Source organism: Trypanosoma brucei, chromosome 4, assembly GCF_000210295.1.
Source record: "Trypanosoma brucei gambiense DAL972 chromosome 4, complete sequence".
NCBI classification, from domain to species: domain Eukaryota; phylum Euglenozoa; class Kinetoplastea; order Trypanosomatida; family Trypanosomatidae; genus Trypanosoma; species Trypanosoma brucei.
The window spans coordinates 1,082,040-1,095,151 of NC_026737.1; the positions used below are offsets into that span (position 1 = coordinate 1,082,040).

Genomic DNA, 13,112 nt, shown 5'->3' on the forward strand with positions numbered 1-13,112 from the left:
AACAAAACAAAGAACCACGTAAACAGGGGTGAAAGCAAAAAAAAAAAAGAAAAAAAGAAAAAGTGATTTTTTTAAAAAAATTTCAGGAGTCGTCACATTGTGCATGATAGATATCTTTACTTACTTAAATATCATAAATCAAATAGAAACGAAGCTCATCCGTGAAGTGAAACAAATGTATGTGAGTGAACCATAATACAAATACAAGGGAGAAAGAAAGGGGTTTGGGAAAAATACTTGAACAGAAGGAAACCGTAAAGATAAAAAGAGAAAGAAAGAAAAAGAAAAAGAAAAAATGAAACACCAACAATGAAGATAGCACCACACTTTGAAACCCCAACTTCACCTCACCAAATAAAATAAAATAAAATAAAATAAAATGAACTACACGAGGAGAGAGAGAGAGAGAGAGAGGTGGTGGTGGTGGTGGTGGGAGGAACGACAAAAAGAGAAAAAAGAAAAAAAAAAGGATCAACGAAACATCATGAACATTAACGTTAATGATAATGACGGCGTGTGTGTGCGTGTGTGTATGGGGAAACGAAACCGGCCTGCTCGGTGCAAAACAAACAACGAGAAGAGAAAAAAGAAAGAAAGAAAGAAAGAAAAAAAAAAAAAAGGAGCACCAGGAGATGATTGAGCAACTGGGTCCCGATGCAGCTTTCACTCTGTGAGATATTTTTTGTGTGTATCCGCATTTTTTATTTTTCAAGGAGCAACAATAACACTAGTAGTAATAATATCGTTATTATTATTACAGGGAAAAGTAACAAAAAAACATGGGAAGGAACACACAAAACAAAAAAAAAGAAAAAGAAAAAGAAAAACGAAACAACACCGAAAATTTGCGGATCAGAGTGTCGTGCTTTAAAAAAAAAAACTTCGTTCAACAGCACTGAAGGCGACGAAGGACCATCCAAATTGTGTGAACAAGTGCAAATGAATATATAAATAAATGTGGATGAATGGATAAATGAATGAAGGGACATGCAGGTATTTTTGGACATGAATATGCACTTCGGCTTCCATTCCATTCTTTTTTTTTTTCCATCTTCCTCCTCTCTCTCTCTTTTTCGTACTACGGTCCCATAAACACCAACAGCGGTAAAAGTAGAAAAACAAAAGGTGACTGACTCGCCGAAAAATGTAAAGAAGGTCTAACTTTCATATGTACTCAAGGGTATCATTAAAAAATTTACCCCCCCTTCGGTCCTCTTCCTCTTTCTTTCTAACAGTTCCACTAGCTCTCCCTCTTTTTTCTTTTTGAAACACACATACACGCATATATATATATATATATATATATATATTCATTTATATATTCCATTAGGGACTACTCCCTTCCTCTTCCTCCTCCTTCCCACACACTCCACATATGTGAATCACAGTAACATCCGCTTTCATGCATCCACCACCGTGTTGGAGCATGTGATATGAGAAATGATGATAATGCCGATGTACCATCAATCAAGGAAGATTTTTTTCCTTCTTTGTTGCAGACAGGATGCGTATGTGTGTATTTGTGTCTGGGGAATGTTGAATTCCCTCCTTCGCTCATTTGTATGCAACCAAATAATAACTCCCTTTTTGTGCTGTTGTTGTATGACGTTTTACTTGCACCCGTCGTTTTGCCGCGCCTGCCCCAACTTTCTGTCGTCCACACCTCAGTATACATACATACACACATACACATACACACACACACACAGACACATACACACACACACACATATATATATATATATATATATATTTGTAACGGGTGACACAAATGTGAAATTATTTTTATTGCCGATCTACACCACTAAAATATTCTTTTCTTCCACTTCTACTCAGATTGTACTAATAATATTGACTAGTACCTAGTACTCTGCTGGCGCATCATTAGCGATCCACGCCAAACGTGCGCACCATATGCTCGGGAGGCAAATAAAACCACATCCCTTCACCAGCGGCTCCGGCTGAGTTTACATCAAAGTTGGTGAAAAAGGTTTCCACAAATGTGTCATGCCTCAACTCCGGAAGGAACACGGGCCGCAAGTGATGTATGCCACCTTCCTGCAATGCTCGCTCCAGCTCCGGTGGTGCCTCACCAAACAGCTCCTTTGCACGCCTATGCACCAAGACGTAGACACAACGTGCCACAACCGGTTGTGTATCTTCCATAGCAAAACCAATCGTCAGGAAAACATTCAGCACATACGAATGGAAACGCATGCAGCGGTGGTAGGCGGTTTCAACACCCGTCGCGGAACCAATGGCGGAGGCGGGTGGACGCCCTTCGGCACCAGCCTCAGGATCAATGCTAACATCTCCAAAGAGATCCAACACATGCGCCAATGGGTTAAAGACGGGAACAGTATCCTCTTTTGGTGCCTGCCCGAAGCCAACGACTGACTTGGTTTCTTCTTCGTCATTTTCATTTTCGTTGCCGTTATCGCTATTACTGGGACCACCCTCACGGCTGCCGACGACGTTAAACCAATCCCCTGGGGCGGCGGGTGTCTCTACCCTCTTAGCGTCTACAGACGCCCCTTTTCTGCAGAGGGGGACCGTTGGGATGACATTGCAACACGCCACTGCGTTACGTACGGCCTGAAGCATCTCCTCACAATCCCCTTTGATGCTGTAAAGTAGTGAAAGCAATAAACACGCCAAAAGACGGAGCTGCAACAGACGCTGCTGGAGCATTTCCATCCCTTCGTCAGAGGCGGTGGAGCTTGCCTTGCGAAAGTCATTTAATGCTTGAGGTGTAACACAAGGTGCAGTGAGTTCATAGAGTCGCCGTAGTGCACCGACCGCATCGTGGGACCTTTCCCTTGTGACTACAAACACTTGCGCGTAACCCATAGCTGTGAGGACCAGCGTGCGCGCACGGTCCACCAGTTGCTGTAAGGTTGCATACTGCGGCAGCTGCGGTGTGGTTCCAAACTCATTGTGTTTTGGTGCAAAACCTAACAATGACGAAAACTTCCCCTTGCAACCGGCGAATTCCACGTCGTACGCGCCATGACCGAAGTTGCTAACAGGTGAAGGGCAAGGAAGAAAATACACGGGGCTATCGAATAAATAATTCCCCGAGGAGGGCCACTTTGCATCATTTACGGGAGGAACGTCCACACAGCCAGGCGATGGCTGCTGCTGCGATGCAATAGGCGGAGACTCCGCCCCGAGAACAGAGTTGCATGGCGAGCCCTGATCTATTAATGAGGACGTTGGGGCAGTATACTCTACCCAGTTGTGTGTCTCAGTAATAATAGGAGGCAAAGACGCCCGCTGGTCTTTGCCATCGCCACCGTTGTTGTTGTTGTGATGATTCTTATGATGATGGTCATGATTGTGGTTATGGTGATTATCATTGTTGTTATGCTTGCTAGACCATCCGCTGCTGCCGTTGCCGTTGTTACTGTGTGAAGAATTGTTCATACGGGCTTGCGCGGCACCCATATTCCCTTCCTTACGTTTGAGGTTGTAATAACTGTCAACCGCCTCCTTAAGGGTGCGGTTTGCAAAGTTTCCTGATCCAAATATGCAAGTTACATTTCCCTCAGGGCTGGCATCATGAAAAACGCGATCCACTATGGGCTGCTTTGCTGCATTGCACTTCAGTCTCAGTGGAGGTTTTCCTGGCCCATTGGGTAGCTCCAACCCGCTTTGGCGCATCATCGCCGCGGCACCGCTGCGGTCGGCGAACTCAACGAAACCGTATATCCAATTTTGGGTATTGGTGGAGTTTCCACAGATGCGCACTCTCAGATATTCTCCGCACTGTGCGCACAATGCGGCCAGTTCGCTCTGAAGCATGCCCGTGGGAAGAAAGCGGAGATGTACAGTGCGGGCAATGGCATCTGTTTCTTCAGCAGACTGGGCCGCAATCCGTTGTCGTTCCTCCTTCGGGAGTGCTTTGAACTGCTGATGTAAACGCTTCTGGGGGTCAGACCCAGCGTCAGGCCCGCAGTATGTGAAGCAGTTGCGCGCCACATCTGCCGGTGGAGGAGCAGAATCCACACGGAACGATCGACCCGGTGGGCTGGTTATGTGATCAGCGAATACGTGTCCATTTCTCCCACCTGTTGATGCAGTGTCCACTACGGCGTGAGCGTTAGCGCCTTTCTCCAATGCCGTTGCGGCATGCCGCATCCGCCTTCCCATCTTTTGTCTTATTGGACGGAAACCTATGTCGTTGTTACTGTTTTTTTCTTTTACCCTTGCCTGCCCACACTAGAACTTCTAACACTACCGGTATTTTCCCTTTCCTTTTGTTTCCTTTCTCGCTTGCAGTACTCCCCTTTGTCTGAAGAGCCCTCTTCTGTTGTTCAATGTAAGAATATCTAAAACGGAAAACCTCTAACAACAAAGTACGAAGGAATCCTTCCCTCTTTCTGTGTTTTCCGTCCTCTTTCCCCTTCTTTCGCTCGCTTACTACCCTACACTCTGCGTCCTCTACCTCTCTTCTACTTTACAATATATCAACCGGCTACCTACCAATCCTAATATGCCACTTCCCCTGCTACCCTAGTACCTACTCAGTGTTGCTAATAATGAAGTAACTAATAATAATATGTAAATATCCCCCTAACAACTACAACCCTCTAACAAACCAACACAACCGTCAGGCAGTTCCTTGACACCGTTAGCTCTAGGTACACACTCTACTTTCCACTGACAAAGAGTGGGAAACTAGTGCCAACGCTAAAAGAGATGAAAAAGAAACTGCCTTGACTGTGCGTCTCCGCTGCGTACAGCTACACACAAATGTAATCAACCAAAAAAAAAAAAATGCGCTTCTCTACCTGCTAGTAAACAAGGTCCTAACAACCTACGCCGCCCACTATCACCTTAACTCACCCTAACCCTACCCGGCAATGCCCCTACAAAAAAAAAAAAGTTCCCCTGATAGTTTCCGTTTCTCGAGAACAATATGACGTAAGAATGAACAAACAAACCTTAATTCACAACCCTTAATGCCTATTGTTTTTGCACCACCAAGAAATGGGGGACATAAGTAGGGTAAAAAGATAAAGGCATTAAAAGTTAAGAAAAAACAACAAGAACAACAGAATGGAAAATCAGAAGGTAAAGCAAAACAAACAACGGCCCTAAAAGTTGCATGACCACAAACGAACAAAAAGAAAAGACACAATTAAAACCTGCACGTCTTCCTTCTGGAGCTCAATGGCACATGTAATCACCCCGGCAAGCAACAAACCGCGCAGAGGATTTGGCACGATACCAAGAAATGGTACAGGTACAATAAAATTAGATTTAGGGCTCACACACTTTAGTAAGCACAAACAAGCACCACGTCTTGACTACAGTTCGCGAACAATTTCGTCAAGTACGTACAAACCAACAATCACCATAGTTCTATCTTCCTCCCGCATATTTACATTTGATGAATTTTTCTACGAAGTTTCGCCACCGTAATATGCAGAACGCCTAACTCATTCACACATATTGGAGACGTACATAATCAATGGTCTTTCTGTGCGCACATATGCGTTGAGGTTATGCTCTACACAACAAGGGTTGGCACAAAGGTCTCCCCACGTGGATAAAATCATTGTCCTGCAGCGGCAGACTTCGATCGCACACAAACACGCTGGGGAGGAATGGAGGGGCCAGTTTCTGTTAATGTGTCATCTTTCTGCTGTCGACTATGCCGAGTCTCAGTTCGAGATGCCACCCCAACATTACCTTTCGCTACCTTCGAGAAACCCGTAAATGCACCGAAGGCTGATGAGCCCCGCAACCTTGGATACGGCATTCCACTTAGCCGACGCGAGGCACCCCACAAAGATGTGGTAGTGTTACATTTCGTGGAGTGAGTAGCATGTGACCGGCAGTTTTTGATATCTTTTAACACCTCATGGGATGCCTTTACGAAGCCACTGAAGGACAGCTTTTGCCGCACCACCTCACCATCCATCTTACTGCGCTCACTCGGGTTCTCTGTGAGTGCACCAACAGCTGTACGTTCCTCCAATTGTACTGTATTGGGAAGTGGCGGAGGCTCAACGGGGTACACATGTGTTGCCGTCTGCTGCACATCGTCACCTTTGATCTTACATTCAGGAGACACACCCTTCAGGTTGGTTTCCACAGCTTGTTTTCCATTGCTTACAGCCGGTTTCACTTTTCGGTCAGTGTGTTTCCTGCATACTTGTGCTGTGCGTTCCGTGGCAGACGGAAGTACATCCTCACACACATGACCTTTGCTACAGCTCACATCACTCTTTTGTTCGCACGGAGGTGTAGGTGGTTCACTGCAAAGGACTCGCGTCTGACTTCTTTCCCGCCCTTTACAGTAGTATTCCTCATGGGCCGCTAACCTTGCCATCTCTACTTCCATACCACAGCACGAGCATTCTACCAATTGTTGCCCACAGCGGCTGATGTGTTCACTACAGCCAAAACGCCTACAATAGGGGCACTTGCGAAGATTTTTGGGCAGTAAATCAGAACTTTTCCGCTTCGTAGGGTCACGCACAAGAGCACCATTGTACTTCCAGGGTGCACCACTCGTTACAGTTGTCTTGCTCTCCGTTTCCATGACCTACACCTAAAACAAGACAGCATAAATAATTACAGTATTTTGGGAAAGGAAGGAGAGCCATGTGTGAACCAGTCGGAAAATGTATCAACGGCAACATGACCTGCGCAGAGTTACTGAAGCCACGGTGTGAGCTACAGCTAGCACTTAAGGAGGGGGAAATATAACACCTATGGGAATAAGTAACGCTTACACAATGTGAAAGGAGGGTTGCAGGAGACTACAGTCAGTGCAAATGGACACAAGAGTCCTTGCTGCCGCTTTTCATAACACAATCCAACACACAATGCAATGACTTGAGAAACCCCAACACTTCACCAGCACCTGCGGAAGCTACAGGCGTGTGTGCATGTGTGTGCGCAATTTGGGGAACTCGGGCCTGACACAGACAGGATGGCAGGTAATGATAGAGTGGGAGGATTACCGCATTCCAGCAACTCTACAATGGAATAAACTTGATTCGATACCTTGCATCAACAACTCAAAATCAATTTAAAAAAATATATGTGTTCACGTTCGAATTCGTGTTCGCCCTACAAACAACTCATTTCCCGGAGAGGTCCCTGGCTGCCCGTTAGCGAGCGGTGCAAGATGTTCTTCTCATTGTTGAACCGCCGCCTCAACTCGTTGTAGTCACTCTCATTTACATGGTGTACCATAATGGAGCTTTTTGTCACGGCTCCCAACGTTGTACCGGCGTGCACATCGTGAAACGAGCACTTAGGCTCGTGAACGTAGGTTATATTCGTATGATACATGGCCCTCCGCAATGTAATCCCTACCATTGCGTCTTCAACCATGACACAGAGAGACTGGAACTCTTCGTCACGTATTGCTGTGTAGGGGACGTGGATTATTGTTCGAAGGGGCTTATACGAGACAAAACGTTCCGCGACGTCACGCCCTAGAGTATAGCACGCGCCATAAGCATAATTAAATCGGAAACCTTGCACGCTGAGCACGTCTATCGTACCCCAGTATAGCCCACGGCGAGGTAGGTTGCGTAAGTCTGCTAGATACTGAGGAACGCGTAGGAACATATCGTCATCTGCCTTCGCAATGTACGGGGCATACGGAAATAAGCACACTGACATGTCAAACCACAAGAATGTCTTGCGGCTCATGCCAATCTCCGCATCAATGCCCCACTTCCCACCCTGACCCACACGCTTCCTACCTGACGGCCGGCCCTCGTTCATTGGCAACGTTAAGATGTCACTCCATTGAGTAGCTTCCTCCACCAGTGCCTTGGTATAAGTGTAGCCATTTTCGGGGTGTCGCGCAAGGATGTACAGCGGCAGCATTTCACCAGAGAAACCGTTCGCACGTACTGCAACGCCGGCGTATGTCCAGCATGCTGCCCGTTGCAGGTCGCGGCGGCGCCGTCTCACGTCCAGGTCTATGGAGGGGATGCCGATTACCACCAAGTACCGTCGCTCCTCCCATGCGCTAACGACGGGAACTGGGACGTAAGTTAGCGACTGTTTCACCCACAGAGGGTGCTCCGAGAGATGTTGACCTTTATTGGCTATAGCTGTTTTCGGAACGTTGATTTCCCTTTTGCCGGCTCTCTCTGAGTTGTTGGAGAGCGTTGTCAAGAGAGATGTAACAACGCATATGGTAAAGAGCAATATCGTCAAAGAAATGCTGCTGCGCAGTATTCTTCCGCGACCGTTTAATTGCCTATACATTATATAGAGGTGACTGTCTTTTGAAAGTATAGTAGAATAGTGAGAGTGTTGGTGTAGTAAATAGCGGGTTCTAACGATCGTATGCGTGTTCTTGTTGATGTTTTTTTCTGTTAATTTGCCGATATAACAGTAAGGTGGAGGGGAATTGCCTCACTTTGATGATTTGCTTTTCCTCTGCATCACTCTGTGCATGTAACGTCACAGCAGGATAAGCTGTTTGTGGTGGTTGTCCTCTCTTGAGCTATTCGTTCTTTTTTCCCTCAGCGAAATGTAGCACCTTTACCCTCCCATTTACAATTCTCTCTAATGTCGAGTTAAGTTGGATCGCTGTGATGGTAGTGCGGTCTTCTCTGTTTGTTCGGAGGTCATTGCAAAGAACTCCGGCTCTTTAACCAAGTCTCCTTTTTTTCCCCCCCTCTCATCAGCGTTGAGTTCTCAGAACTGCATCGGCAGCGTCATCTGCTCTACGACGTAGCGGAAGGAACCCAAAGCGATAAAGCGTGTACGATACAGAGTAGCAGCGTGGGTAGAGCTGTGTCAGTTCATCACCTTCTTCAATGCGACTATTTGCACGAACTACTGCACACACCGCCTCCTTGCACATTCCGGCAGTATTGGCGACCTTGTTACTGTCATTTGAGAGTGAAATCTTCTCTATACTGCAGCTTGTATTTGACATACCTCCTGGTGGGTGCTGAAGCATATCTACTATGGGAACGATTGTCGCTATTGTATGGGGCTGAAAATCATTCACGCCGACACGGTTACGGTCGACAACCCTGAAAATGTTGTCCATGACGCCCATATGCATTTTTGTTATCAGACGTGTCCATGGATGTAGTTTCTGAAGCACTTTTTCTTCGCTGCAAATGTCCTCGAAATGCTCAGTATGTCGTCGGAGGGGAAGAAGTCGCTGACGTGATAAAACAACACGTAGTGCCCACGCCAGATCATCCATTGATGGTGGCGGGAGCCGACCAGGAGTGGTGCACTGCGTTTTCCCTTCTTCGATGGGAGATCTCGCATTCACCACATCGTTGCCATCATTCGGTAATACGGAGCCGTCGACAGAGGAGACCTCTCCCGCACCAGAGCAAACAGCACTCTCATACTCCTGTTGCCATCTGTTACGGATTTGACGAAGGTAATGAGAGAATCTGCCACAGTGGTCAGTGTATTCAAGATGCGTCGCTGGGTCAAGCACCCCAAGGTGCAATTCCCGTATGAAGTCGTCGTCGAACGGAGAGAGAAGCCGCAAGTAAGAAAACAGGGGACTTTTGGCTCCCTCCGCACGCTCGCAGGCCAGAAGCAGGGCGAAATGTACCTGGTCGACAAAAAGTGGATGTGGAAGTGGATCGAACGAAGACTTTCGTTGACCAACAATCGCTTCCACACTTTGATACGAAGGAACACCGCGGCGTTGCGCCGCCACCGAGTGCCGTTGGAGATTCTCTGAATTGATCGTCAAACTCCAGGGCGTAAGGTTACCCTCGGAGGCAACTGAGGGTGCCGGTGAAGATGGCACAAACTCATCCGCGCTATCTGCCCCCAAAGCACCATAGAGAGGCACTGCGAATATCATGTCACCTTTGTGGAACGGTTTGCGTGCGACTAAGCCACGAGAATACTGCGATCGCAGATGAAAGTCAACGTTGTCTGTGAGCATGTTCCACAGCGCTGTTTGCGAGCTCTTTATCAGCTCCTCACGAAACCATGCAAGAAAGTCCTGCACATGGTCCTCGGGCACCGTTCCCATACTATCAGTTGATATCCAATTCTCCACCCGGATGCGTTGCCTCCCCAGCTGTGGGGAAGTGAGGCTTGAGGCCCACATGGGGAGAGGCGCCTTCGGCGAATTGTTGGGAACCTCGTACACAGACAATGCGTCCGGGGGATGTCGTTCACTTGGGTCACTAAGGAACGAGAATTTTGGTTTACGATACACTACTGGCGGCAGCTCTCCCCCTGTTAACGCTGCTACCGCCGCTAGTGTTGCAATTCGCGGCGCGAACATTTCCTTCTTCCTTATAGTAGATTGTACCTCCTCCGCCCGAAGGGAGGAGCCTGCTTGAGGTTCTACGCTTTCCAACGCAACGCGCAGCTGTTCATTCATTTCAACTTGCTGCCGCGCAGCAATACCACAATTTGCGGGGTCACGTTCTTCATACGATACAAGCCTCTTTGAGGCATACCACACATCTCGTCTGAGTGGCGCAAACGAAGAAGTTGCCACTCGTCTCCACATTGATAGAAGCGCATCCCTCTTCCTCATTCTGCCTTTGTCTCTCTCCCTCCACCTTGCGCTTTCTTCTATTTTCCCCGAGTATTGAGGAGCAACGAAGGCAATAATAAAGGGACAGAGAAGCTAGGCAATAAGAGAAAAACACGACATATGTCAAACGGTGCGGAGCACTGAGGAAACGAGTTTCCATCCAGTGTTGTTTCCGATCCATGTAGAGATCAGAAAAGGAGTAAATTAGGTCACACATATTTGGGTATGCTAATTTCTTTTTTAAGAGCACGAGCAGCTAAATTATATCGGACCAAGGGCGCGCTGTTACACATTTAAATTAAGAGAGATTGAGTCAATTGTATTCGAAGATCCTCATTCTCCCTTCTATACTGTTTTAGTGTTCTCATTTATTCTTACTTCGGCTTCACTACCATTACTTTTCCCCTCCCTCCCGCTGCGCTCACTTCCATAACTCCTTCCTTTCCCGTGGTTGGCTCATGTTCTCCGTTACAAGAGCTCCCTAGCTTCCCATTGGTATCCACGACGATCCTTTACTAAGCGGACACAAATGTGGCCGCAGGATTTCTTCCGGAAGCCGCGAAAGTGCACACCCAAGTGAGCAGACAAGCGGTAAGAGAAAAAATTAGTACCTCCTACACGGCCTTTTTCGCACACTTGAAGTGATTCCTTCTTGGGGTGCAGCTGGTTTAAGCGCGCCGCTTCCATCCCATTGGACCGAACCAAAAGAATTAGATGTCGTGGTGGCTGAGCCGAAGGCGGTGGTGGGAGCCAAGGCACCAACGGGGAATGAAGCATTGTTTCCGAACGCGGTCGGTTCCGATAGGGTGGCAAACGGACTTGCTTTAGGCAAGGGGTCCCTCGTTACCTCTGGCCCAGTCGAAACTGAGGTTTGCGCCGCTGAAGAAGAAGGGAATGAGAAGCATCCCCCGGGTCCCGGGGCACTCGCCGCTGCTGCGTTATTCCCATTTGTCGTATTTTCCACTGGCTTGGGTGCGTTTCCAAAGCTAAAACTCGACGTGGAAGATTCAGTGGCGCCTGCACCACCAAATGAAAACCCGCCGCTTGGTGCCTGCGGTTGTGTTGCTGTTGCCCCTTCGGTGGACACGGCTGCACCAAAGGGAGTGGATGCATTTGGGCCGAAAGGTTTCGCTGTGCTTATGGAACCGAACGAAAACCTGTTTGCTGATGCTGGTGTTGTTTCTGATCCACCAGTGGGTGTGGCAGAGGCGGGAGCTGCAGGGATGCTGAAGGGTTTGGGTGGCTCGCTCGTGGCAGCTGTAGCACTGTTCAACCCGCCGAACGAATATGTATCAGCTGACTTCGGTGTTGTTGCTGTTCCTTCAGTTGGTCCCCCAGCAGGCTTCGCGGTGCCAAACGGCGACGATGTTTTGTCTTCATGGGTTGCAGTCACAGCCACGGAACCAAACGAAAATGTGCCACTTGATTTTGGAGGCGCTGCTGATCCCTCAGTGGATATCAATGTGCCAAATGTGGCAGATGACTTGTTGGTGGATACCGCGTTTATACCTGTGCTACTGGACGAAACCGTTCCCGTCAACACTGGAGCTACTGGCGGTTCCGCAGCTGGTGAGGTAAACGGAGCGACCCCAGAGGAGGTCGGCTGTCTGTTGGCAGAGCCCGCGCTTAGATTTGCGGGAGCCTGTGGAATACGGGGCTGGTGTTTGATGTCATCCAGCAGCTTTTCGAGCACAGCAACGGCAGTGGAGTTCTGTGTGGTCTCTTTGCGCAGGGTAAGTAGTTCACTTTGGAGGCACTCGACCACCCTTCGCATTCCATTGAGGGAGCTCACTGACTGCTCTACAGATGTATTTCGGCCCTCCAAAAGTTGTACATGTTTGGATAACTGGGCCACCTCCACACGCAGGTCAGTGATCGCCTGATCGGCATGCTGCTTTGACCGCTCAATCTCTTCCCGGCTGCGCCTTAGCTCATCACGTGCCTCCTCTATACTCCTGTTAAGTTTCTCATACTGCTCCTGCAAACGCACCAGGTCGGCCGACATGCTGGCGAAACTGGCACTTTCCCTATTTCCCGCGGTACTCGCCGCCGTGATCGGTTCTTTTCGGGGCAGTTTCGCATGCCTGTAGGCATCTAAAGACTCGCTATGTATTGCCCGTTCTCCAAAATCACTTATGGGCCGCACGGGACCTTGATGGGATTCATCATATGGATTTACCACATCGCAATGGTGAGAACCCGGTGTCGCTCCAGCGAAACCCACAGTATTTTCTCCTATAGAGTTGTTGTGACACCGACTGTACCATGAGCTTTCGCGCCCACGTTTTCCACCCACCGTCAGAGCTGCAGCTTGAGGTCCGGGTGCTCTCGCTTGTGCGACCGACGTAGATAGCTGAGTTGGCGTGTCGCTCAGCGTAATATCCTCAACAGATACATTTGGTGTAAAAATACGCGGGACAGCAATGGAATGCTCTGGTGTTATAAAATAATTCGACACGATGGTCTTCCGGTGCATAAGTTGGTGTTAAAAAAGAAGTGGCAATATTGGGTAAAGATACCTCTCCCCACTGTCTTGAGAGCGCCAGAGCTACTGTTATATTTCAATAAAATTTTAAATGAGTAAGGTTTAAAGGGA

The 13,112-nt window shown here is 48.0% G+C and overlaps 5 protein-coding genes across 5 annotated transcripts; all 5 read right to left on the reverse strand.

Annotated features, from left to right (window-relative positions):
• Nucleotides 1–1,884: 1,884 nt before the first annotated feature.
• Nucleotides 1,885–4,152, reverse strand: TbgDal_IV4360 (RNA-binding protein, putative; the record flags this gene model as incomplete). The annotated part of the gene is made up of 1 exon (XM_011774723.1): nucleotides 1,885–4,152. One exon carries the CDS (start codon nucleotides 4,150–4,152, stop codon nucleotides 1,885–1,887), a length of 2,268 nt encoding a protein of 755 aa, XP_011773025.1.
• A 1,408-nt stretch (nucleotides 4,153–5,560) lies between these two features.
• TbgDal_IV4370 (hypothetical protein, conserved) lies at nucleotides 5,561–6,553 on the reverse strand (the record flags this gene model as incomplete). Its single annotated transcript, XM_011774724.1, has 1 exon — nucleotides 5,561–6,553. The coding sequence occupies one exon, from the start codon at nucleotides 6,551–6,553 to the stop codon at nucleotides 5,561–5,563; it is 993 nt and encodes a 330-aa protein (XP_011773026.1).
• Nucleotides 6,554–7,086: 533 nt separating this feature from the next.
• Nucleotides 7,087–8,244, reverse strand: TbgDal_IV4380 (UDP-Gal or UDP-GlcNAc-dependent glycosyltransferase, putative; the record flags this gene model as incomplete). Its single annotated transcript, XM_011774725.1, has 1 exon — nucleotides 7,087–8,244. The coding sequence occupies one exon, from the start codon at nucleotides 8,242–8,244 to the stop codon at nucleotides 7,087–7,089; it is 1,158 nt and encodes a 385-aa protein (XP_011773027.1).
• Nucleotides 8,245–8,665: 421 nt separating this feature from the next.
• TbgDal_IV4390 (hypothetical protein, conserved) lies at nucleotides 8,666–10,516 on the reverse strand (the record flags this gene model as incomplete). Its single annotated transcript, XM_011774726.1, has 1 exon — nucleotides 8,666–10,516. The coding sequence occupies one exon, from the start codon at nucleotides 10,514–10,516 to the stop codon at nucleotides 8,666–8,668; it is 1,851 nt and encodes a 616-aa protein (XP_011773028.1).
• A 604-nt stretch (nucleotides 10,517–11,120) lies between these two features.
• On the reverse strand, nucleotides 11,121–12,992 carry TbgDal_IV4400 (hypothetical protein, conserved; the record flags this gene model as incomplete). The annotated part of the gene is made up of 1 exon (XM_011774727.1): nucleotides 11,121–12,992. One exon carries the CDS (start codon nucleotides 12,990–12,992, stop codon nucleotides 11,121–11,123), a length of 1,872 nt encoding a protein of 623 aa, XP_011773029.1.
• Nucleotides 12,993–13,112: the final 120 nt, after the last annotated feature.